At 44.7% G+C, this 27,056-nt stretch overlaps 1 protein-coding gene across 1 annotated transcript in view; it reads left to right on the top strand.

The window, feature by feature from the left end:
• Positions 1-27,056, top strand: part of ALK (ALK receptor tyrosine kinase) — a 383,537-nt gene that overhangs the window by 64,228 nt on the left and 292,253 nt on the right. Inside the window, exon 2 of the mRNA XM_054397449.1 lies at positions 19,959-19,979. Coding sequence (XP_054253424.1) covers positions 19,959-19,979 — 21 coding nt within the window. The remainder of the gene's footprint in view (positions 1-19,958; positions 19,980-27,056) is intronic.

Here is a 27,056-nt window from a genome sequence, read left to right as displayed (position 1 = left end):
GGGTCCAACCAAAGGCCAAAAAAAAAGATCAAGGAGATGGAACATCTCTGCTATGAGGACAGTCTGAGGGACCTGGGTTTGTTCAACCTGGAGAAGAGAAGGCTCCAGGGAGACCTAATAGCAGGTTTCCAGTACTTTTAAGGAGGCTTACAGGAAGGCTGGAAAGGAACTGTTTATAGAAGTGTGTAGTGATAGAACAAGGGACAATGGTCTGAAACTATAGATTTAGGTTGGATGTTAGGAACAAGTTCTGCACCATGAGGGTAGTGGAACACTACAACAGTTTGCCCAGGGAGGTGGTTGGGGCCCCATCCTTGGAGATATTCAAGGTTGGGCTCAACAAGGCTCTGAGCAACCTGATCTAGTGGAGGATGTCCCTGCTCACTGCAGGGGATTTGGTCTAGATGAGTTCTCTTTCAACACAGACCATTCTATGGTTCAGGCTAGTAAAGTTGGGGTTGTTTAGCCTGAAGAGGAGAAGGCTCTGGGGAGACCTTATAGCAGCATTTCAGTGTCTGAAGGGGACTAGAACAATGCTTGGAAGGGTCTGTTTAGAAGGGCTTGTAGAGATAGGACAAGGGACAATGGTTTGAAACTAGAGCAGGGTAGATTTAGGTTGAATATTAGGAGAAAATTCTTCACAACAAAGGTCATGGAACATTGGAAAAGAATGTCCAGGGAGGTGGTGGAGGCCCCACCCCTGGAGACATTCAAGGTCAAATGTGATGGGGCTCTGAGTGATATGATCTCCTTGGAGATGTCCCTGCTTACTGCAGGAGAGTTGGACGAGATGACCTTTGAGGGTCCCTTCCAACCCTGTGCATTCTATGACTCTGTTATTCTACCATGCATCTGAAACAGGTGTTGAGGGCATATTTATGTGGTTGGAGTTAAACATCCTGGACTTTTCTCTGCCTGTATTTGGTACAGTCTTAGTGCAGCAGTGTGGCAAATCTGATGTGTCCCATGGGCAGGGCATCCTCAGAAAGAGCAGGCTGTTGCCTTCTGTGCTACTGGGTGAAAGCACAGCTCTGTGAGTTACTGTGGTGTGGCAAATGCATTGTAAAGCCACATGCTACTTTATCTTGCCATAATACTTCTGTCTATCCAGACTCTTCAATTTATGAAGTGAATTTGGGGTAAGAGCTGTTGCAGTGTGTGTAAGGACATCCAACCATGCTAAAAAAAATCCAGTAGGAAATTCAGTACCTAACCTAAATTTACAGCAGCGGGACTTTGATGTAACTTTCTACTTGTATCTGAATCTTTACAGAGAGGTAAATTTATGCTGTGAGAGAGGCTGATATTTACTGAACTTGCTTTTCATTTGTCTCTGGCACCTTGCAAACCATTTGAAAGACATCCTTTTTGCATTCCCAAGCACAGGAGCCAGTGCTGCAGCTTCATGCATTATTGAAGAGTGTGGTGGCCTCAGCTTGCACAATATAGCAGGGATCCAAATGATGGGCAGATACAAGCTTTTTATGCATACAGAGGTAGGTCAGAAATGAAGTGCCAGAGAGGTAGAAGAGTGAAAGGACTGAAAGCAAATGAAGAACATAAATAAAAACTTGTGCTAATATAAAAATGAAAAAAAATAAAAGAGAGGGAGAAATATTTACTAGGAAGGCAGCAGATGAAAGTGCTGAGCTTTGGAAGTCCAGATGACCTCTAAGACTTTTAGTGACAGTCTCAGCTGGCCAAGCACTCTGCCTCCCTCAATTTCTTCTCTAGAAGCTATTTTACTCTGTGTATAGCTATTAAATGTTCCTTGAAGCAGAACCTCAGTAACCCATTTCCTGGTTGAATGCTCTCACCTGAAGGTCATATCTAGTCATCCATTCCCTTCCCCTGTCCTGTATCAGAATGAAGAAAAGCATGTAAAGTTATTTAATAGCCAAAGGAAATGCTTTAGCATGGGAGAATCTAAGTGCTTGGTCCTTTCAGGTGCCCAGGAAAAGATCAAGGGGTCAGTTTGGGAGACTTCATATCCTTTTCTCCTTCCTTCTGGCAGTAGTTAATCCAACATGGCAAAGTAAGAAAATGACTTGTTTGTGCGAAGGGACAGATCTCAACTTGGAGCACTTGGATTTGTACTAATAGGAGAAAGGGTAATGAAGTCTTGAAACAAAGTGGAGCAGCCAGGCCTTTCCCTGCCAACAGCTTCAGATTTAGGTCTTCATGCCTGTTCTGCAAGATCTGTTTTAAACAGAAGGGATGGGGCCTGGCAGAGGGGCAACTGAGTGAAACGTAAGGACCGTTGCTATGAAATTGCTCATGTCAATGAATTTGTGACAAGACCTGCTTCCAGGTGATGGCAGGGATGATTTCATTCTTCCAAGTATGTGCATTTGAGATTTTGGAAGTCATCTATTTTCCTGAGCAGGACAGTCTAAAACTTTTCAAAACTTTGCTTTTCTTTTTCTTTATCCCAGTAAAAACAAGAAAGCAAACAAAATCACTCAAAACTAGGAGAACTAGTTCTGGTCTACCTCAGCAGCTACCCCAAGCTTTTTACCTTGAAGATGCCCCAGATGCAAGTTCCCTCTCAAGCTTCCCCTGCTTCCTGTGCGTCAGCTTTAGCACCTATAAGCCCCTTAGAATGGTTTAGGTTGGAAGAGGCCTTGAAGATCATCTCTGCCCAACCCCTCTGCCGTGGGCAGGGACTCTTTCCACTCAACAGGGTTGTGCAAGGCTTCATCCAACCTGGTCTTGAACATCTCCAGGGAGAGGGCATCCATGATCTCCTTGGGCAACCTGTTCCAGTCTGTCACTACTCACTGTAAAGAATTTCTTCCTTATCTCCAGTCTAAATCTGCCCTCCTCAAGCTTCAATCCATTCCCTTTCATCCTATCACTTACAAGCCCCTGTAAAAAGTCCCTCCCTAGCTTTCCTGTAGCCCTCTTCCGGTACTGGAAGGCTGCTCTAAGGTCTCCCTGGATTATTCTTCTCTCCAGACTGAATATCCCCAACTGGCACAACTTGACCCCTCTCCAACCTTCTGATAATCTTTGTGGCCTCCTCCAAACCCACTCCAGCAGTTCATGTCCCTCTTATGCTGGGGGCACCCAGCTGGTTGCAGTGCTGCATGTGCAGCAGAGGGGCAGAACCCCTTCCCTGTCTTGCTGCTCTCCCTGCTTTGGATGCAGCCCAGCACACAGCTGCCTTCTGGGCTTCCAGGAACCATTGCTGGCTCATGGGGAGTTTTTTGTCAACTGACACCCCCAAGTCCTTCTCCAGACTGCTTTGGAGCCACTCCTCTCCCAGCCTGTATTTGTGATTGGGATTGCCCTGACCTGTTTGCAGAACCTTCCGCTTGGCCTTATTGAACTGTCTGAGGTTGGCTTGGGCACACCTCTCAAGTCTGGCCAAGTGCCTCTGGATGAATCCTTTCCCTCCAGCCTGTCAACCAGGCCACACAGCTTGGTGTCATCTGCAGACTTGCTGAGGAATTCCACTGCCCATCTGGCTGACAAAGATATTCAGCAGCACTGGTCCCCGTACCCATCCTTCGCTGTCCTCTCATTTGCTAGCATATGATGTTCCCTGGGTTTGTGGTAGCACAGAGGTCATTGTAAATTCTCTTCGTATCTCCATCTGTTTGCCTTTTGCTTGTCTTGATGCTAATTTGTGCCTGGAAAAATACCATCTACATGTGTGGTGTTGTGTAGCTATAAAATATTCATTGCAAGACTGGCAAGTCAGTGTAGCTGGAACCTAAGTTAAGCCAGTAATATAATTTTAAGACTCTGGTAAATATATCAGTGGCTTTCATTATCTGCTTTGTTTTTTTTTTGTTTTTTTTGTTTTTTTTTTCCAAGTGCTAGTTCTACATACAAATGAGATGAGTAAGGCAGACCTTTTTGTGGTGGTTGTTGTTGTTTGTTTGTTTAAGAGATGCTAAATTATTTCCATAAATCTCATATTGTTGGCTGTTTAAATTATTATGAGGTGAGGTCCCAGGCACTAAAGGCTACACACTACAGTGAAGTGTGTTCATGTTTTTCTGCATTTATGGATTTAACTGATGACAGAGGACTTTCTTGCTCTTCTCTCTCATGATTTTGTTTCTCCTCAGAGCGTTCCACCGTGGATATTCACAGATGGGCTAATAATAATCGCAAGGGTTGCCTATTTGTCACCCTGTCATGGGTTGCCTAAGATTCTTTATTTGTGCTATTAAAAAAATGCACATAAAGAAGAACACCTTTTGGCTGTTCCGTGTCCCTGCTCGAAGGCTCTATTTAGTTTTCAGAGAGGAAATGGAAACAAAAAAATCAAGTTTTTGATCAGTAAAAAGAACAAAAAATGAGCAAGAAACATTTTTACTGAAACTTTCACAGAATCACAGAATATTAAAGGTTGGAAGGGGCCTCCAGAGATCATTGAGTCCAACCCCCCTGCCAAAGCAGGATCACCTAGGGTAGTCTGCATGGGATGTATCCAGGTGGATTTTGAATGCATCCAGAGGAGACTCCACAACCCCCCTGGGCAGCCTGCTCCAGTGCTCTGTGACCCTCACTGTAAGTAAGTTTCTTCTCATGTTGAGTTGACACCTTCTATGGTCAAGCTTGTACCTGCTGTTGCTGCTGTGCACACCACTGAAAAGAGCCAGGTCCCCTCCACTTGACACCCACCCCTCAGATATTTATAGACATTGATCAGATCCCCTCAGTCTTCTCTTCTCAAGACTAAACAGCCCCAGGGCTCTCAGTCTCTCTTCCCAGGGCAGATGCTCAAGTCCCCTAATCATCCTCATGGCTCTTTGTGGGATTCTCTTCTGCAGGTCCTTGTCTCTCTTGAACTGAGGAGCCTAAAACTGGACACAGTATTGCAGGTGTGGTCTCACCAGGGCAGAGCAGGGGGGGAGAAGAGCCTCCCTAGCCCTGCTGGCCACACTTTTCTTGGTGCACCCCAGGATCCCCTTGGCCCTCTTAGCCACAAGGGCACATTGTTGTTCCATGCAGAACTTACTGTCCACCAGCACTCCAAGGTCTTTCTCCATGGAGCTACTTTCCAGCAGGGCAGCCCCTAACCTGTAGTAGTGCCTGTTGTTATTCCTTCCTAGATGCAGGACCCTGCACTTGTTCTTTTTGAACTTCATGAGGTTTGCCTTCATCCAGCTCTCTAGCCTGTCCTTTAATTGTAACTAATCTAGGTCTGCTCTCTCCAGTCCCACCAACACATACCACTGAGGCAATGTATCTCTTCATCCAAAGGCAGGGTAGGATGCAAGTTCAGATCATAACCAAGCAATGATGAACAAGTAACACCAGATGCAACCAGTATCACAACAGCTTTAGTTAGATCACCTTTAATCACTTGCAGATTGGAATGTAGCAGATATTTCACAGTAAAAGTGTTCCCAGGCATTGTAAGACAAGGTTGCTGGAGTGTGTCCAGAGAAGGGCAATGAAGTTGGTGAAGGGTCCAGAGAACAGGTCTGGTGAGGAGCAGCTGAGGGAGCTGGGATTGCATAGTCTGGTGAAGGGGAGGCTGAAGAGAAACCTCATTGCTCTCTACAGCTCCCTGAAAGGAGACTGGAGTGAGGTGGGGGTTGGTCTCCTCTCCCTAGAACAGAGATGGTAGAAGGAGAGGAAATGGCCTCAAGTTGCACCAGGGAAGGTTTAGGTTGAATACTAGGAAAAATTCCTTTCCTGCAAGAGTGGTCAGGGATTGGAACAGGCTGCCCAGGGAGGTAGTGGAGTCGTTGGCCCTGGAAGTGTTCAAGAAATGTGTGGAGATGGTACTTTGGGACATGGTTTAATGACCATGTTGGTGTTGGGTTGCTGGTCAGACTTGATGATTTTAGAGGTCTTTTCCAGCTGCAACAATTCTATGATTCTATACCAAGTTGTGAAATGATGCATATAAAGGCAAAACTTGAGTGTGTAGCCCCAGGCAATTCTCCTAACCAGGACTTAGCTGGCAGCCTGTACTTCAATTCTACTTTTGTCAATAAATACCCTGAGATTTTTTTTCACTGATTAGAAGTTATGAAAACTCTGCTCTCATTCCCTTGGTGCTGATGATTGTGTTAACACCACACTCACACATGTGTGTTGAGTCAGGGAGTTAACTTGGGAAGTGCCTTCAAAAGTACCTGTGCAGCAGTACCCACTCCTCTCCTTGGCTTTGTTTGGAGCACAGAAGAAGTATCTGGGGGCAAGGAACACATTTCTCTGTGTGCAGACAGCACACAGCAAAAGGAGCTGATCTTGGCTGGAGATGATAGGTCAGGTCACAACAAAAAATAGGGAGTGCTTAGAGTGTTGCCTCCTCTCCTGTGGCTGGACTTTATAGAAAGCTTTGATGTTTTTTTTTTTTTTCCCCAGCACTGTCTTCTAGGATCCTGATAAATTATGTACACTTGCTGGAGTTTGGCTATCTGATACTCTGCCTTTTAGTGCTCTGTCTTCCAAAATTACTTCCTCTGGGAGCTTCTAGTAATGGAAGGAAAAGCCAAGATGAAGTGGGAGCTAGCTAATTGGTAGACATAGTCTACCTAAGCATTAAGTAAAGTAATCCTGCTTCATACTGGTTTGCTAAGATCTCATTTCTGTTATCCAAACTTACTGCTATGTCTCCAGCTGGAAACAGAGCTTAGCTTAATGAAGATGCCCTTTCCCCACATTTTCCAATTGATCACTCGTTATAGCAGACACACAGAGCACATTTGCAGAGCTCTGTCCCTGTTACAATCTGCTCTTCACACTCACAGCAGCGTGGCCATTTTCACTTCGGACTTGCTGGGTGCAAGTGATAAAAGCCATTAGTATTTCCCCGGAGTAGCTGATGGGTTCTTTCATGGCTTAAATACCCCTTGTAGGCATTGTCTGGCTTAATGTCAGGGACTGGTGGTACTTCACCTTCGTCAAGAAGCATAATAGGACTTGGCAGTGCTGGTGGATGAGAAGCTCACCATGACCCACCAGTGTGCACTTGCAGCCTAGAAAGCCAATCACAACCTGGGCTGCATTAAGAGAAGCATAGCCAGCAGGTCGAGAGAGATGATTCTCCCCCTCTACTCTGCTTCAGTGAGACCCCACCTGGAGTACTGCATCCAGTTCTGGAGCCCCTGTTACAAAAAGGATCTGGAGGTGCTGGAATGTGTCCAGAGAAGGGCCACAAGGATGATCAGAGGGCTGGAGCTCCCCTCCTATGAAGATAGATAGAGAGAGTGGGGGCTGGAGAAGAGAAGGCTCTGAGGTGACCTTATTGTGGCCTTCCAGTATCTCAAGGCGGCCTACAAGAAAGCTGGGGAGGGATTTTTGGGCTGTCAGGTAGTGATAGGACTAGGGGGAATGGAGCAAAACTAGAAATGGGTAGATTCAGATTGGATGTTAGGAAGAAATTCTTCATCATGAGGGTGGTGAGACACTGTAACAGGTTGCCCATGGAGGAAGCCTCATCCCTGGAGGGTCTTCGGTTCAGGCTGGATGTAGCTCTGAGCAACCTGATCCAGTGTGAGGTGTCCCTGCCCATGACAAAGGGGCTTGGAACTAGGTGATCCTTGAAGTCCCTTCCAACCCTAACAATTCTATGATTCTGTGATTATATTTACTCTGAAAGGGGGAGGATTTGGTTAAATATAAATGCCGTCGAGGGGGCTGAGTGCCTTGGAGTTGAGAGCTCACAGTTAGAGAGATCAACCCTGTTGTTCTCTTGTGTGTGTTTAGTAACTTCAGTAATAGCATCCTAACTGCTGACGAGTCCTGTGGTTGTTATCCTTGGTATATATTTGGGGTTGACATAATATAATAATAATTTAATCTTAAACATGTTACAAATGTCAGATGAGGCGATATCATGAAACGCCAAGAGAGTTCATCCCCAGTTTAACTGTTTGATTAATTTAAAATGCTTTCATCCTGCCATAATAATCCTTGTCTTTACCTTGTCCTGCTCTGCTATCCATCAGGAAGGCCTTTTGCTTAGCAATGATTAATTGTATATGCTTGAAATTTCAGGTCTTGGCATCATTTGTGAGCTGCCCTGTGTGGGCACAGTACCTGAGCATGTGTGTATGTCAGCTGCTCATATATTCAAATGTGAATAACTCCAAGTTAGTCTTTTAGTGAAGGTTGCAGCAATTTGTACTGGCTAATACAGGGCTGCTTGTGAGGCTTCCCTAAACTTCAGCTAGGCTAAGCAATCACAGAATCATAGAATGGTCTGGGTTGAAAGGGACCTCCAAAGGTCATCCAGTCCAACCCCTCTGCAGTCAGCAGGGACATCCTCAACTAGATCAGGTTGCCCAGAGCCCTGTGGAGTCTCACCCTGAATCTCTCCAGGGATGAGGCTTCAAACACCTCCCTGGGCAACCTGTTGCATTGTTCCACCACCCTCATAGTGCAGAACTTGTTCCTAACATTCAGTCTAAATCTAGTCTTCTCTAGTTTGAACCATTGCCCTTTGTCCTGTCACTACAGGCCTTTGTAAATGTCCCAGGCCTTTAATTGCATCAGATTGACTGGAAGCAAAAGAGTGAGAGAGAGAGAGAATCCTGCAGCACCCCAAAATCCATGTCCTACAGATTCAGCAGGGTTGTGATATTTGTTGGATTCTGTCTGATGGTATCACCAAGCAGTGAGTGAAATTGTGTTTGACTCATGAGGTATTTTTCACCACGGTTCTCACTGTGAGATCTCAGAGATATTTGCAAGGGGGAATAGCTTCTTGGTGCATCACTGCTTTTTAGGTACACTTCAGTGGGATTCATAGAATGGTGTGGGTTGGAAGGCACCTTGAAGATCATCCAGTTCCAAGCTCCCTGCCAGGAAGAGCTGCTTTCTCAACTTATTCTCCAGCAGTGTGTTTATGGCATAAGTAGTGAGGAAATGCCCATGGGACACTATTATACTTACTTTCTAGATGATGGATTGGTGATTTCAGCCACAAGGCCCATTGAAGGGAGATCAGAAGATAATTGACTGTCAAGCTTTTGAGCAATGTTAAGGTCAATTGCTGCAGAGGTCAGTGTATTTAAAAAATAGGCCCGTTTGCAAAGGGTTACAGAATGATAATAATAATTTTTTCCCCCTGTAATGAAAGTTGTCAACATTGTCAAGGAAGAATTAACTTTTAAACGTTAAGCTTAAATATCTTTTTGAGTTTGGAATGCTTTCAGATGAAGAATCCAGCTTCATTTTTGTCGTTGTTGCAATGAAAACAAAAGATTTGAGACAAATATCGTTTGGAAAATGACAAAAATAAATGCTTTGATTGCATGGCAAAAGTAATTGAGTTTTATGTCCAACCAGTCAGCTGAATAGCTTCTGAGTGCATGTCTAATATGTGCAGATGTAGGAAAAATTCCTTCACAGAAAGGATTCTGAGGCATTGGAAAAGGCTGCAGAGGGAGGTGGTAGAGTCACCATCCCTGGAGGTATTTAAAAGATGTGAGGATGTGGTGATGAGGGATCTCTTTTGGTAGGAGTGGCTGAGCAGCAGTAGTGGTGGATTGTGAACTCCAGGCAAGCAGTTGGACTTGGTGATCTCAAAGGTATCTTCCCATCTTAACAGTTCTGTGGTTCTGTGTTTGGTTTTTCAAATTTCTCAAGGCTTGAGAAAATAACTTGGTGAAAGTACCTAGAAATATGACTGAGTGAAGCAGCATGAGTGGGTTAGTACTGGGGGGAAAAACAAATCTTACGTTGCTAGTAAGCAGAAGAGGATCACAGAATGGTAGGGATTGGAAGGGACCTCTGGAGACCATGGAATGCAACCCCCTTCTGTCAAAGCAGGATCACCTAGGGCAGGTCACACAGGAACACATCCAGGCAGGTTTTGAAAGTCTCCAGAGAAGAAGGCTCCAAAACCTACCTCTCAGGGCAGCCTGCTCCAGGGCTCCAGCACCCTCACAGGAGAGGAATTTCACCTTATGTTGTGGTGGAACCTTCTGTGTCCCAGCTTGTGCCCATTGTTTCTTGTCCTATTCACCTGATTCAGTACTGGAAGCTGAGGCTGTGTCATGCCTTTCTCACCTGACTTAGGGCATGCAAGATGGGCTTTTATAACAACTTCACACCTACTATAGAAGACCAGATCCTTGAATGGATCTTGACAGCGTAAGAGAAATCTGAAGACTCCCAGTCCCTTAGCCATTTTTCACTGCAAAGTGGTTCAAAGAAGTGATAAAACACTTGCAAATCCCTTTCTTCTAATTAACCACTGCACTGTGGGGAATTAGAGGGCTGAATTAGTTACCTAATTCAAAGGGGAACCATCCATATACCTTTGATTTTTACATGAGTCTTCATTGTTTTCCTGTCCTACACACTTCAGGGGGAGCATTCCAGAGCAGCATTTCAGTTTTGTTGCTTTTCCTTCTTTGTGATATCTGTGCAAACAAAACCAAGTTTAGGAGGTTAAACAGTGCCTCTATGTAATTGGTTTGCATTCTGGTTCTCATGTGCTAACATCCCCCTGAAATATTTGTGTTCCCTGTTCCTTAAACGAAAGCTTACAGCTTGGCTCCTAGTCCAAACACATGAGATCCTAGAAGAGGATTTCTAGGAGAGCCTAGCTGCATAAATGTAATTGCAAATTTGAAGTGCTTCTGCTATGTCATTTTTTGTATGAGGAATCTCATATAGATGGTTGTGGAAATCTGGTGAGGAGCTGGCTGAGATCTTTTCTCTGTGAGTACCACCTGAATAATGGCCAGGTGGAGGGGAATGTGCCTCTGGATGTGAAGCATATGGTGACTGACTCCATTTTAGTCATGTGTTGAATCAAAACTCTTCTTGTGTAAGCTGCTGAGTTGCTTCAAGTGAATCTCTGAGACACAAATCTAAGCCTCTTTAGGTTCCTCTGAAAATACAAACCTCAGCTAAAAAAAGTAGCAAGGCTTATAGAATCATAGACTTATAGAATTGTTTTGGTTGGAAAAGACCTTCAAGATCATTGAGTCCAACCATCAGCCCAACATCGCCGTGGCCACTAAACCATATCCTGAAGTGCCATGTCCACAGGGTTTTTTTGAACACCTTCAGGGATGGTGACCCCACCACCTCCCTGGGCAGCCTGTGCCAATCCCTGTCCACTCTTTCAGGAAATAATTTTCACCTGATATCCCCTGGCATAATTTCAAGTCATTTCCTCTTATTCTGTCTCCTGATGCTAGGGAGAAGAGACCACCTCCCACCTCACTTCAACCTCCTTCCAGAGAGTTGTAGAGAGCAATGAGGTCTCCCCTCAACCTCCCCTTCTCCTGACTAAACAACCCCAGCTCCCTCAGCCTTTCCTCATAAGGCTTGCTCTCTAGATCCTTCTCCAGCTTTGTTGCCCTTTTCTGGACACTCTCTAGTACCTCCATGTCCTTCCTGGACACACACGTGATGTAGTGAAAAGAAAATGAAAGTTTTAACATACCCTTTTTAGGTTTTGCAAGCTTGAATGATGGGACAAAGCACATGCCAAAAGAGAAACAAGGTTTATAGCCATAGAATTATAGAACTGTTGAGGGTGGAAGAGACCTTTGAGATCAAGTCCAACCACTCGTCAAGAGCTCACAATCCCACCACTACTGCTAAGCCACTATGAGATGGCTGTGTGGTTTGGATTTGGGAATCACAGATGGCAGCAGAAGTGAAAGACGGAACTCGGAATGAGATAAGCCCAGGAGTCATGTTCCCCTAGGAACCATCTTCCCAAGTCCTTAACAAGGTTTGTCTAGTAATGGATGACTTCATCTTGCCTATGTTCTAGGTAGAAATTAGAAGGCACAGTAAGTCACACAGGAACGGACCCATCTGGATGCATTCCTGTGTGACCTGCACTAAATTCTATGGTCCTGTTCTGGCAGAGGGGTTGGACTTGATCTCCAGAGGTCACTTCTAACCCCTAACATCCTATGATCCTTCGAGTTCATCTTGCCTATGTTCTAGGTAGACATTAGAAGACACAGTAAGTTTCTATCCCATTTATTTTGTGTTTTCTTTTATCTGCTGCCTGTAACAGTTGTTTCACCCTGTCTGTCAGCTGGGATAAGCTCTTTGTTCACCCCCTTAGGAGTAATGGATCTCTTGTGTACAGAGATGAGCAAATCCTTGTAGCAGGATCCTCTCAGCTGGAAGGCAGTAAAACATTTGGACTCGTTTGCAGTCTTGTACCACTGTCTGTCTGTTCCTTGTGTTGCCCAACGCTAATGCATTTATATGACTACAAATTCCATTAGTTTATGCAACTGAAAGCACAGAAGATTTTGCCAGACGAGGGATATATCTCAGAGCACTCTTATTAAGCACACAATATCAGTCCAGAAATGTTTTAAACATTCAACAAATCAAAGCTGAACAAAGGGGGAAATAACAAATGTAGGATGGCTTAATTTCTGCTTCAGGGCGTAGGCAGAATTTCTACTTCAGGGCATAGGAATAATTGCCTGCTCAACAGGTCTCATCTCTGAAACAAACATAGCTTCCAAATAGAATATGAAACTCAGACTATTCCTTTCTTCCTTGAAGAATAAGAAGGACCTGGGGTTGCTGGTTGAAAGCCATTTGATCGTGAGCCAGCAGTGTGCTCATGTGGCCAACAGCGTCCTGGCCTGTATCATCAATAGTGTGGCCAGCAGGAGTAGAGAAGGGATTGTGCCTCTGCACACAGCACTGGTGAGGCTGCACCTCAAATGCTCATTTTTTGGCCCCTCACTACAAGAAGGACATTGAGGTGCTGGAGCATGTCCAGAGAAGGGCAGCAAAGCTGGTGAAGGGTCTGGAGAACAGGGCTGGTGAGGAGCAGCTGAGGGAGCTGGGGTTGTTTAGTCCGGAGAAGAGAAGGCTGAGGGGAAACCTTATTCTCTCTACAACTCCCTGAAAGGAGGTTGGAGTGAGGTGGGGGTTGGCCTCTTTTCCCTAGACTTGGGTGATAGAATCAGAGAAATCACCTGAAATTGTGCCAAGAGAGGTTTAGGTTGGAGATTAGGAAAAAGAAAACTTTCCTGAAAGGGTGGTCAGGCAGTGGAACAGGCTGCCAGGGAGGTGGTGGAGTCACCTTCCCTGCAGGTGTTCAAGAAATGTGTGGACATGGCACTTCTGGACATGGTTTAATGACCATGGTGGTGTTAGGTTAACAGTTGGACTTGATGTCCTTAGAGGTCTTTTCCACCAAAATGACTCTATGATTTTATGTACTGCAGGAAGTTGTTCTGGAGATATTTTTATTGGTGATTAGCTTTCAAAATGCTACAATAAATTATTTCTTAAGATTGTGAATAAGGACCAGGATATTTCTATGGTAGTGTGCATGTTAAAATATTGCTAAAAGCAGAGGGAATAGATTTGCTGGTCTCACAGTGCTGTAGTGTCAGACACTAAGCTGTGTTCAGTATTTGGCTTTCTTAGATGCCTTTTGCTTTAGGGGTCAGATCCTACCTCTAGGATCCACTACCAATAGTGGATGTGGACAAGGCACCTCTTTTGCCTATTGGAAGATCTCAGGTAGAGTAATACTGAATCTAAAGGCAGTTGGATCTGAGCAGGGTTGGTAACTGAGTGACATGGAGTCAGGAGGGCTGGAGCAGAGGTAAAGAGCTCTGGAAAAGGCAGATTTAGGAACCTTTGAGGAGGCAGTTTGCTGTAAGCAAAAGCTGATTCCTCCTAATGTAATTGCAAGTGCATGGCTCTCACTATGCCAGCTAGAAGTCTGAATTCCCCAAGCTCCCCTGATGAGGAGGTGGGACTGCAGAACATGCATGCAAGTATAATACTTTGCAAGTCCTCAGAATAACTCATGGATGGGGTAGTGTGAGGGAGGGAAAGGAGAAAGAGGGAAACAAGTTAAAGGATAGTTCAGAACTGAGAGGGATTCATAGGAGTGAAAATGGGAATTGTGTATTTTTTTCCTCTTTCTCAAGTAGAACACAGTCATGACCCAGGGAAACTGGAGGTGCTGAAGGCCCTCTGAAAATACCTCTGGGTGCCCACTGCATCACTAGGTAGTTAGTGACACCCAGTGACACTTCGGCACCTCTGCCTTGCTGCAGGTGACATGCAGTCAGTCACTTGGGAAAAAAATCCCTTTGTGTATGAAGCTAAAGACTTGGAGAGTCTTTTAAAGTTGTGTTTTATTTTCCCGGTTGCTGAATAGAAAGAAACTCCAGAGCGAAGTACAATAATCAAGCAACTCATTGATCTAAAGTTAATCTGCTGCAACTGCCTCAGCAAATGCTAAAAATGATCTCTTTTCCTCCTTTCTCTAACTGAGGAAATGGCTTCTGCCAATAGCCCTCTAACACCAGCAGCCCTTGGCACTTTTGTCAAACATGCTTGTGTTTGAACAGATCAAATGAAACTCATTTGTTGTTATTGTTTAAGATTGAGCTGTACTTATAGAATTACTGTGGCATTATTAGGCCAGTTTCCTACAACACAAATAGAATGAAAACCAAATATATATTAACAACAACAACAAAAAACCACAACCAAAACCCAACCCTGGTTTTGTTTTAAAGCTCAGTGCTGCGGTTTGAGTCTCTGCTGTTCTCAGTTGGGAATGATTCAGTACTGTATTCTGTAAAGAAGCACCAAGAAGCTGTCTTAAAAACATTATAATCATTATATATGCTGCATCTGGAGTATTGTGTACAGTTCTGGGTCCTTCAGGGAACTGCTTGAAAGACTCCAGTGTAGAGCCACAAAAATGCTTAGGGGAGTGAAACATCTTCCTTATGAGGAGAGACTGAGGGAGCTGGGGCTCTTTAGCTTGGAAAGGAGGAGACTGTGACCTCAATCATGTTTATGAAGATGTAAAGGGTGAGTGCCAAGAGGATGGAGCCAGGCTCTGCTCAGTGATGCTTGATGACAGGACAAGAGGCAATGGGCAGAAGTTGAGGCATAGGAAGTTCCATGTGAAACAGGAGGAAAAATTTTTTCCCTGTGAGGGTAACAGAATACCGGAACAGGCTGCCCAGGGGGGTTGTGGAGTCTCCCTCTCTGGAGATATTCAAAACCTGTCTGGATGTGTTCCTGTGTGATCTGGTATAGGTGCTCCTGCTCTGGCAGGGGGGTTGGACTAGATGATTTTTCTGAAGTCCCTTCCAGCCCCTAATGTTCTGTGATTATACAAAGGTTCTGTATAATATACAAAGCATTTAAAATTCCCCAAATGCTTGGAAGGTGTGTTTCTGGTGAAAAGTAAGAGCAAACAGTGCCTTGTGGCTTTGGGCTGTGATATGGAGGCTGTACAAACATGAGGTGGTTGCTTAAACAGACTGTCTCCTGCTCCATCTGCAAAATGAAGATACTGAGTGCCTCAAAATACCCAGGAAAGCCAGAAAAGTCTTCTGCAGGCAAAATATTTTGGTGCTGTCCTGCTGTGATTCATGCAAGCTTCACTTTGTACTTTTATTGATGGAGAGCATTTGAAACAGCTTTTCCATCAAGCCATCAGAAGCCATAATTCTCTTAAATGAAAACTCATCAGTTCTCTAAGACATCTTGAAAATGTGTTGTGGCTCACAATTATTTCATAGAATCTTAGAACAATTCAGGCTGAAAGGGAGCATGTGATGCCCCTGGTAGAAGCCCCTGCTCAAAGTAGGTTCAACAATGAATTCAGAAACCTCCTGCTCCAAGTAGAGCCAACAATGAATTCAGACCAGGTTGCACAGGACATTGTCCAGTCAGGGCTGGAAAACCTGCACATCTTCTCTTGGGTCACCGCTCTGTCATTCTTACAGGCATTTTTTTTTCTCCCCTGTGCCCAGTCAGAACTGGACCAGCTCCAGTTCATGCTCATCTCTACTGTTCACCTATCACGCATCTTTGCAACATGCTTAGCTCCATTTCTCAGTCCCTTTCCCTTAGCCACTGTGGGCTGCTGTTGGGTCACAGAATGATGGAATTGCCTAGATTGGAAAAGACCTTTAAATCATTGAGACCAATCATTATGCTAACACTGACAAGTCCTTGACTAAACCATATCCCTAAGCACTACCTCTACATGACTCTTAAATGCCACCAGGAATGGGGACTCCATCACCTCTCTGGTCAAGCTGTTCCAATGTCTGATAACCTTTTCAGTAAAGAAATCCTCCCTAATATCCAATCTAAAGTTTCCTTGGCAAGGTCCCCCCCCCGCAAGCCATCCCTTTCCTGGGCTGAAGAAGCCCAAATCCTACAGCCTTTCCTTACAGGGCTACTACTCCTGTCCTAACCAGCTTGGTGGTCCTCCCTGAATTCTCCCCAAGTTTTTCTTGTACTGGGTGTCTCAAACTGCATCCAGCAGTCTAAGAAGGGCTGAGTAAAGAAGACTAATAACTTCTTTCATTCTACTATGGTCTTCTTGATACTGCTTAGAATATTGGTTGCTGTCTTTGCAGCTCCACTCACCCACAGCCAGCCTGCCCCCGGCCCTTTTGGCAGAGCTAGCCAGGCAGAGTCCAGCCTGGCTCCCTGCAGGGGATTCTCCTAGCCAGGTGCAGGGCTTTGGCTTTGTCCCTGTTGAATTTCATGAGGTTCCATCTGGTCCATCTCACTGTCCTGGTCCTTGACCCTCTGGATGGCAGCCCTGCCCTCTGGCATACCAGCTGCATCCCTTGGTATATCATGCACATGCTTGATTTTAACCCAAAACTTAGTCTAAACTTAAAAATCAATGTAAGCACCAATAGCCTCTGTTCACTCTCCACAGAATTCCACTGATTTTCCTAAATTAGGCAACCAGTTTCTTCAGAAATACTTTACAAAGGGAGTTTTCCTTGACTTGAAGGAAATTCAGTGGTCTGCAAACCTTTCCTCTCTGTTTTCAGCAGTGAGTAAACTTTCCCCTGCAGCTCCTTTAGATGATGTATACCTGCCAGCTCACAACTTCCTTCAATAAATTACTAGAAAAGCAAACAAATCTTACAGTCGTGCCTCCCACCATCAGTTCAGGATGAAGTTAAATTCCAAAGAAGATTTGTTCTAAGAAAAAAATACGAGCTAAGTGTGGAAAAAAAGTCAATGTATTGCTGGAGGAAAGCTTTTCTCTGATTCTGCCAGAGGGTGCAGGTATTAGGTTGTATCCCACTTGGGTATAGGAGTTTTCCTACCGCTGTATTGCCTGGAGCTCAGGCAATAGTGAGGTTACCAGCATGAAAAGGACATCAAACTGCTGCAGTGGGTCAGGAAGAGGCCACGAAGGTGATCAGAGGGCTGGAGCACCTCTACTATGGGGGCAGTCTAAGAGACGTGGGGCTCTTCAGCCTGGAGAAGAGAAGTCTCTAGGGAGACTTTACAGCAGCCTTCTGGTACCTGAAGGGGGGACCTACAAGAAAGGTGGGGAAGGATTTTTTTACAATGGCTTCTAGTGATAATATGAGGAGGAATGGATTGAAGCTGGAAGAGAGCAGGTTTAGACTGGAGATGAGGAAGAAATTCTTTCTAGTGAGAGTGTTGAGACACTGGAACAGGTGGCCCAGGGAGGTCATGCATGCCCCCTCCCTGGAGGTGTTCAGGGCTAGGCCGGATGGGGCCTTGAGCAAGCTGGTCTAGTGGAAGGTGTCCATGCCCATGGCAGGGGTGATGCATCTAGATAATCTTTGAGGTCCCTTCAAACCCTTGTATGATTCTATGAGATAACCCTTAAACCACAAAGAGAATGTTATTCATTCCTTGAGTAAAGAATATCCCTGATGTTTAGCCAACACACAGAAGCTTTATATATTAACAAAATGTTTGGCTTTTGACCTCACAATCATAGAAATGGAGTCATAGACTGGTTTGGGTTGGAAGGAACCTTAAAGACCATCTAGTTCCAACCCCCCTGCTGTAGGCAGGAACACCTTTTACTAGATGAGGTTGCTCAAAGACCCATCCAACCTGGCCTTTGTGTGTTGTGCTGAAACCAGTCTTGCAGGCACGTGTTGTAGAATGTTTTGCTCTCACTGCAGGACTGCAGCATTCTGGAAGTGTGAGTGCCACAGCATCCTGGTGATCTCCCCAAATGAATGTAGTTCATTACCAATAATAAAATGCTATTCCACTCTGGAGAATGACTATTCAAAAAAGGTCCTTATTTAATCAGTAGAGTAACTCCCCACGTACGTTCAGGCACAAATAAAATCTGTTAGTGACAACATGATGAGGTTTATTGCTTTTTAGTGCTATTAACATTGCAGAGCCAATGCAGCTTTGAGCAAACTGAAATCTCCACTTTCCTGTATTGTATCCACCTCTGGTCACAGCACAGATACTCTCAGGCCACCTGAGTGCTATCAATAGTGGCACTGCTAACCCAGGTTCTGGCTAGTAGCCTGCCCTGACCACTAAAAGTACTGGGACTGCACAGGTTTTGCTGAGAGCCTTATTTCATCTCTCAGATGTTTGGCTGTTGTGTACATTGGCCAAGTGAACAGAAGGAACCCAGCTTAACTCTGACCCTAGGTGGTGGTTATTGCATGTTTCATTGCCCAGTTGAGTACATGTGCTGGGTTAATACAAAGTCCTATTACAACGTTTTTGAGTAGTGACATAGTAAAATTGTTTTGGTTGGAAAAGACCTCTGGGGTCATGAAGTCCAAACATCAATCTAACATCACCATGACCATTAAACCATGTCCCGAAGTGCCATGCCCACATGTTTCTTCAATGCCTCCAAGGACGGTGATTCCACCACCTCCCTGGGCAGCCTGTTCCAATCTCTGACCACTCTTGCAGCAAAGAAATGGTCCCTAAGATCCAATCTAAATCTCCCCTGGTGCAGTTTCAGAGATGATACAGAGCTCTCCAGCCCAGGGTTACAGTCTGGGGTTTGAGTTCTCTCACCTTGAATTTCAGGACAGTTCGACTGAAAGGGTTTGACTTGATTTTGCTTTTAGTCGATGCACTGTAGGAAGTTTCTATTCCTAGTTGATCCTCATTCAGGGGGTTCAGGTGAGGTTTAGGTTGGATGTTAGGATAAAATCCTCTGCTGCAAGAGTGGTCAGGCATTGGAACAGGCTGCCCAGTGTGGTGGTGGAGTCATCCTCCCTGGAGGTGTTCAAGAAACCTGTGGACATGGAACTTTGGGATATGGTTTAATGGCCATGGTGGTGCTAGGTCGAAGATTGGACTCAATGATCTTTGAGGTGTTTTCCAACCAAAACAATTCTATGACCATGGAAATGGCAGGTTAGGTGCTGCTGGAGACAGAGGCCAGTGCCCTGAGAAGCAGGACAGACTGCATTTTAGAATAGGCAAGAGAGGAAGGAGGGAAAATTCTTTATGTTCCCTCATGCAGCTGAGGATTCAATGGTCAGAAAGCAGAATAACTTCGAGCAGATTAAAACTGAGAGCCAGGCAAGTGAATTTTCAGCTCAGGCAGCCTGTACAAGGAGATAATGATGTTAATTCTATGAGTAGTGAGCTGGACTCTGATCAACCTCGTGTGAGCAGGTGTACTCCAGAGATAGTGAGGAGCCGAGAAAGAGGTTAATTACTATTTTTAGCAATGCAGTAAGGACAGACTGGACAACTTAGGACCATTGCCTTGATAAATGTTAGATAGTGAGTGCTCAGGGAGGTAAATGCTAGTTGAAAACTCTGCAGGAGCTGGACAGAGACAGGTTTCATGCTTACAAGAGCATATTCACTTCTTCACTGTGACAATCCGTCTGCTCCTATACTCTACCATCCCTTCAGTGTTCCTCAGGTGCTCCACACCAAGTTTAGCTCTGGTCATAGGGGCACCCAGCTGCTAAATGCTGGGAGAAATCTCTCCTTGGAGTCAGTGCTGCCTCTGGTACCAGCTCCTGGAGCCAAGAAAGTAGTTCCTTTTGAAACTAGAAATCCTAGACCTCCTGTACTCAGACATGGGGGAAGGAGCAGGGATATAAAAAGAGAGGGCAGGGAGAGAGATTGTCCCTAATACATGTTTTGAGTAGAGGAAGAGATGGGAGGAAGTAGGGCAAAACTGAAGCAGATACACCCAGTTTCTTAGGATTACTTTTAAGAGCCCAGAAGAATGACTGTAAGACATCCATGAACAGGAGGTCATCATGGCTTAGAGACACGTGAGGTGGAGGCAGATGAGTACTGAGGAGAACCTGAGGGAAAGAGAGGATGACCTCAATATTAAAATATCTAACTGGGGCCATTTTTATCATCAAGGTGTGGAACAGGTGTCCTAGAGAAAACAGACCCTGACCACCAAACTGGATTAGAGTTGTCTTGATGGCTAAGGAGTGAAGTTAGGGATCTGATCATAAAAACCCTCTCACTGTGCTCTGCTCTTTTGCATCATCTGGTCACTTCTGTACAGATCAGAAACTTTATGAAGTTATTCATCCTCTTTGTTTGCAAGTTGTAATAAGTTCATGAGGTGATGGTCTGTCCTGGGTTTGACTGGGATGGAGTGCATTTTCTTCCTAGGTGTACAGGGCTGTACAGTGAGGGTGATGAGACACTGGAACAGGTTGCCCAGGGAGGTTGTAGATGATTCCTCCCTGGAAGTGATCAAAGCCAAGCTGGATGAGGCCTTAAGCAACCTGATACAGGGCTGTGGTTTGAATTTAGTGTAAGAATCATGTTGATACCACACTGATGTCTCAGTTGTTGCGAGGTAGCACTTATGCTTAATTAAGGACTTTTCAGAACCCATGCTCTGCCAGCAAGGAAGCGTAAAAGAGGCTGGGAAGGAGCATAACCAGGACAGCTGATCCAAAGTGGCCAAAGGGCTATTTATGTCATAGAACATCATGTTCACTGTATGAACTGGGGGGAATTAGCAGGAAGGGTGGATTGCTGCTTGGAGACTGGCAGGGCATTGCTCAGTGGGTGGTGAACAACTGCATCATGCATCACTTGTCTTCCTTGGGTTTTATTTCTCTCTTTTTCTGCTAGATTCATTATTATATTACTTTCAGTTATTTAGTTGTTATATTTTCTTTTGGTTTTGCATCTATTCCCTGCCCCACCAGGGCAGGGGGTGTAGTAAGTGAGTGGCTGCTTAGTGCTCTGTTGCCATCTTCAATAAAACTCCAACATGATCTCTTTCTATTACTTGCTCCAGTTGTCATCAGAGACTTAAGACACCCTGCTGAACCATAGTCTCTCCTGAGATAGTCTTTTGGTAAATGGGATAGAAAGAAGGCTGCTTACTTCCACAAAGGACTTTTTTTTTTTTTTTTTTTTTTTTTCTCAAGTGGGAGAAAGATCTACAAAGAAAGATCTCTTAAGATCTACAAAACCTCACCTAAGTGGGGTGACTTTTGTCATTTGTAAAGGGGGACAGTTTCAATTTCTGTCTAAAGCCCATGCAGTCACAGAATCACAGAGCGTTAGGGTTTGGAAGGGACCTCAAAAGATCATCCGGTCCAACCCCCCTGCCAGAGCCCAGTTGAAGAAGGACAGGGAGCTACTGGAGACAGTCCAAGAGAGGGCCAGGAGGATTGCAAAGGGACTGGAACATACCTCTCTTATGAGGAGAGGCTGAGGGACCTGGGGCTGTTTTGCCTGGAGAAGAACAGACTGAGAGGGGATCTTCTCCATTCTGATTAATAGCCAAAGGGTGGAGGTCAAGAGGATGGAGTTGGGCTCTTTTCAGTAGTGGCCAGTAACAGGACAAGGGCAATGAGTAGAAACTAGAACACAGGAGGTTTCATTTGAACATCTGTGCTGTGAGGTTGCTGATCCACTGGACCACGCTGCCCAGGAAAATTGTGCAGTCTCCTCCTCTGGAGACTCAAAACCCACCTGGGCACATACCTATGCAACCTAATCTAAGTAATCCTGCTTTGGCAGAGGGGTTGGACCAGATGATCTCTAGAGGTCCCTTCCAATGATTCCGTTACTACAGATAGGGGCAGTTTCTGAACAGAAAGGCAAACATTTTGCAAAGGAAAGGAAAATACACATTTGAAAACGTCTGGAAGTGCCTGCCAGTGTTAGCAAGGGAGTCTGTGGGTATATGGAGCAGTAGCATCATTCCAGTGGGGATTCAGCTTGTTGTAATTCCCATAGCATGTTGTGTTGTCTCTGACAGGCAGCTCCTTTGCTGTCAATACAAATAAATGTCTATCTGATGTCTGTAGCCAAGAGAATTTCTTTCATTTGAATTTGTGTGAGTTTAGCATAGCTGTGCTGCTTGTGGTTTGCTCTTTACTAGGCTTTCTAAGAAACCTCACTGACTCTCCATGAGTCTTTTTCAGACTAACCAAGTCGAGAGGCTTCTCCAGTTAAAGGTTCCTGTCAAGGGATTCTCAGAGAGGTGCTGTGACAGCTGCAGAGCAGAATCGTATCTTGTCAGCTGCAGAAGAGTTAGGATGACTTGTCTTGGTGTCTAATGGCAGATTTTCCATCAGGAAATACTGTTTTGAAAAGTAGACTTCCTATGGGAATATATCAATTTCCACAAAATGCCAGAGCCTTTATCAGTCTAGGAGAAAATCAAAATGAAATGTTTTGACCTTACCACGATGAAGCATTCAGATTGTTTGCTTTACTTGTAGCTATACTACATTATATATTACTCTAGAATTGACATGAAACACTTAAATTTTAGTTCCTTTACACAAAAGCATTTGCTCCTAAGCTGCTCTCCTCTATCAGATTTTATTTCCAGGAAACTTCAGATTTATTCTTGTTGATTCTTTCATGTGGAACGAAAAGAAAGAGAAATGATAGTGTTCCCTGCACAGCAGAAATTCAGATTGCTGCAGGGATCCTGCACCTTTTCAGCACCACAGGCATTTGAAAGACCAACTGGTGCCTAGCTGGAGTACTGCACAAAGCAAACAAACAAAGAACCCCACGGGCTCAAATCTGTTCCCAGTAAATATTTGAGTAATTTCAAAGTATTCATCAACTCCAGTCTGTCCGTGAACAATTCACAAACAGCCAGCAAGTGCCAAATTTCCCAAGCAAAGTGTTCATTGCCAATAGTTTGCCTCTTCCCCATGACTGAGATGTGTGTCATTAAGGAGCCAACTGTTCTTAAATTAGCCTTTTACCCTCTTCATAGCAAAAAGCTGCGTGTGAGAAGCAGGACAGTAGAGTTTATGGGAAAGGATAATTTGAAAACCTTGCTTAGACATTTAGTCATAAAAATATTCACTGCTTTTCATCCAAGGATTCCCAAATCCAGCGAGCATCATTACTTCCATTTTAGTAGCAGAAAGAGCAAGGCAAAAGGAGAAAATGCACATTTTTATCTCAGAGCCCATTTCAGGTGAGCTGAAAGAGTTCTCTGGACTTCCAGTTTGCAAAGCAGTATCAATGGAATGATAAATTTGTTTTGTTGGTGTTTTGTTTTTTTTTTTTTTTATGATGGGTATTAATGTTGCCTTCAACACTAATATAACTCCAAATGTTCAACCTAGCAGGCTTCTGATAGAAGAGAATTGGTTTGGCTGGAAAAGACCTCCAGGATCATCAAGTCCAACCATCAACATAACGCAACCTTGGCCGTTAAACCATGTCCCAGAGTGCCATGTCTACAGCCTCTCCCCAGAGGGATTGTGGAGTCTTCTTCTCTGGAGACTTTCAAGCCCCATCTGGATGCATTCCTGTGCAACCTGCCTTGGGTTCTATGGTCCTGGTCTGGCAGGGGGGTTGGACTTGCTCTCCTGAGGTCCTTTCTAACCCCTAACCTCATGTGATTCTTGAACATCTCCAGGAACAGTGACACCACCACCCTCCAACAGGCAGCCTGGTCCAATGCCTGACTACTCTTGCAGCAAAGAAATTTTTCCTCATATCCAACCTAAACCTCCCCTTGTGTAATCTCAGGCCATTTCTTCTCCTTCTATCACAGGATATTAGGGAAAAGAGACCAACCCCACCTCCCTCCAACCTCCTCTCAGGGAGTTGTAGAGATCCATGAGGTATCCCCTCAGCCTTTTTTTCTTCAGACTAAAGAACCCCAGTTCCCTGAGCTGCTTCTCAGCAGCCTTGTTCTCCATACCCTTCTCCAGCTTTGTTGCCCTTCTCTGGACACACTCCAGCACCTCACTTCAGTGTCCTTTTTGTAGTGAGGGGCCCAAACCTGAACCCAGTATTTGAGGCGCAGAAACTGAAGTTTATACGCTCTTCCTTTCTTAGATGTGGAAAATGAAGCATAGATTGCAGATTATTTTACAGCATTTTGGGGCTGTCAGTACTGTCTCAGCCTTTCATGGCCTCCTCTTAATATGTCACTCTTATCGTTATCTCTAAATTCAACTTTACAGCAACTGCTGAAAGCACTTTGATTTCTAGACATGCACACAGATAAAGAGCTCCATGCTCAGAGACTAAAGGTAAAGCTGAATAAAGAAAAAGCCTCCACACTGAAGCAGCTCCCTGAAGGCGGGTGGTGGTGATTCCTCCTTGACTGTTGCTTTGCAAGGACCTTATCTCAGGAGGACTTTTTTGGGGAAAAGCCATGGGAGGAAGCCTTCTTGAAGAGGTGTCATCTGTCATGACAAGTTGCCTGTCCTGATGAGCCTGGTACTGAGACCACATTATGATGACTGATGAGGCTGTCTGGAGCAGTTAACTCAGCCATTTGTAATCATTTCTCAAACAGGCCTTTCAGTAATCACTTTGGGAAATTCTGATTTGAACAGCACGGGTTTGGGGAGAGAAGAGAAGCAGAATTATTTCTCTTTTGCAGGGAAGGGTGCAGATGAATATAAACTTGGGGGTTAGAGGGGGAAATGAAAAACAAAAATGGATGTAAAATATCTCACTGTCCTAGATATTTCTGCAAGGCTCTTTTATATTTGTACAGTTTAAAACCTCATCCATGTGCTGGCTCTGTTCTAGATGCTCAGCATTTCACTTTCACAAACTGGAGTGAAGCCATTTGGTAGAGACAGGGTTGGACTACCAGAAGTGAGGACCTCTGGGGAGAAGGAAACAGCAGAAGTTATTTTCTTTTCTAAACTTTGTTGCCATAGTACTTTTCTAAACTTTGTACCCTTAGTACTTAAGTACATGAGAGGTACATTGTTCTGCAGCAAATCCATCATGTCCAGTTTTCTTTGATGTCTTTTCCTAGTTGCTTTACAGCTCCTTCTGGGCCAGTTCCTCAGCACAGTCCTTCTGCTCAGTTTTGATGCATCTGAGGAAGACTCTGAAGGGCAATGTCAGGAAGATGGAGCCAGGCCTTTCTCAGTGATGTCCTTTGATAGGACAAGGAACAATGAGTGCAAGCTGGAAGAGAGGGAAGTTTCATGTCAACATAAGGAAAATCTTTTTTACTGTGAGGGTGCCAGAGCCCTGGAGCAGGCTGCCCTATCCCTGGATGTTTTTATGGCCAGGCTGGATGTGGCTCTGGGCAATGTGATCTAGTGTGAGGTGTCCGGGCCCATGGTAGGGGGTTTGGAACTAGATGATCCTTGAGGTCCCTACCAGCCCAGACAATTCTATGATTCTGTTGTGGAGTCTCTTTCTCTGGAGATACTCAAAACCCACCTGGATGTGTTCCTGTGTGACCTCCTCTAGATGATCCTGCTCTGACGGGGGGTTGGACTGAATGATCTTTTGAGGTCTGTTCCAACCCCTTCTGTGGTTTCCCCTGCTTTGCTCAGGTACTTTATGGCCTAGATTTTGGCAGGACTTGCACAGGTTCCTTGAGAAGTACTTTCATGTCTAAATATCCCTCTGATTGTATTCAGAGATACTGTCCTTTACCTTAAGCAAAATTAAATGTTGCAGTGAAAATAGACAATGTGAGCGCATTGGCAACCTTCCCAGTAAAGGGAATATGAAGTAGTTTTTATTGTTACTGCCAAGACAGCTGTGTTTTAGATTGAAATAGTCATTGCACCCTTTTGCTATTTCTAGGCATAATGCAGCTTGCCTACCAATAACAAATGTTTAGTATTTTCCCTGCTACCACAGCACCCTGCCCATTTGTTGCTGTTCTGCAGCACTCTGTCTTAATAGGAATGCCTAATGTAACAAATAAATGGGCTCAGCCAAACCAATGGCAGGAAATTCATAACTGTCACTGCTTCACACTGTGTCTCTTGTACATATGTACAGCTTCCTAGAATTCCTCTAGAGCATTCACTTCATGTTGTGATATGGCAGGCGTTCTCCTCCCAAAATGCCACCTTCGGATTGCAAAATTTCAGTTATTCCTTGTACCAAAGCTGGACAAAGCCTCTGGAGCTGCAGTGACCTTTCTAAAGGTTTTCCTTCTGTGTGGTGTAGTGGAGCCTCTGTAGAATCATAGAATAGCTTAGATTGGTAGGGTCCTTAGAGATCATCTACTGCAACCCCAGTGCCATGGGCAGGGATGCCACTCACTGAGACTTGGTTGTCCTAGGCTTCACCCAACCTGGCCTCCAACACCTCCAGGGAGGAGACATCCACAGTCTCCATGGGTAACTTATTCTGGAGTCTCACCACCCTCCTACTGAAGAACTTCTTCCTAAGGTCCAGTCTAACCCTGCTCTCCCTCAGCTTATAACCATTTCTCTAGTCCTGTTGCTAGATACCTTTATGAAAAGTCCCTCTCCAGCTTCCCTGTAGGCTCCCTTTAGGTACTGGAAGGCAGGTCTAAGGTCCCCCAGACTCTTCTTTTCTCCAGGCTGAGCAACCCCAGCTCCCTCAGCTTATCCTCATAGCAGAGGTGCTCCAGCTTTTGAGTTACCTTTGTGGCTCTCTTCTGGACTTGCTCTCACAGTTGCGTGTCCTTAAAATGGAGCTATCCCTTCATGATTTATGCCTCTTTCATAGGCAAAATGTCCAGTTTTTACCTGAAGTTCCTGTATTTCATTTCCATTGCTTAGTGGCCTGTTTTAAATTTGAAGGGATGGGGATGTCTGATTTTAAAGAAAACCCCACCTGAGTTCATATTTCTCTACATGGTACCAGTACTGAGCCTTCTGCTAACATTATATTTTCTATGTGCTTGTGAAATAGGCACAGAATTTTTCTCCTTTTGCAAAACCAAGAATACTAATAATGATAGTGGTGAGGAAAAAGAAGGTTGACTTATGCCAGGGTTGTTGCTTTCTTCCAAATAGCTGGTAGTTATTGGCCACCGTTGGCAGCTGGCACTCCAGGCAGCAAAACAAAGCTGGCTTGCACCTCAGGTGGGCTTATACCAGGTGGTGGATGAGTGACTGTTCTGGGCATTGCCTCATGCTCTTTGAGGA

The sequence above is a fragment of the Indicator indicator genome, chromosome 2 (assembly GCF_027791375.1).
Source record: "Indicator indicator isolate 239-I01 chromosome 2, UM_Iind_1.1, whole genome shotgun sequence".
NCBI classification, from domain to species: Eukaryota; Metazoa; Chordata; class Aves; order Piciformes; family Indicatoridae; genus Indicator; species Indicator indicator.
The sequence above is the reverse complement of the archived record's forward strand: the minus strand, read 5'-3'. Positions and strand labels throughout refer to the sequence as shown.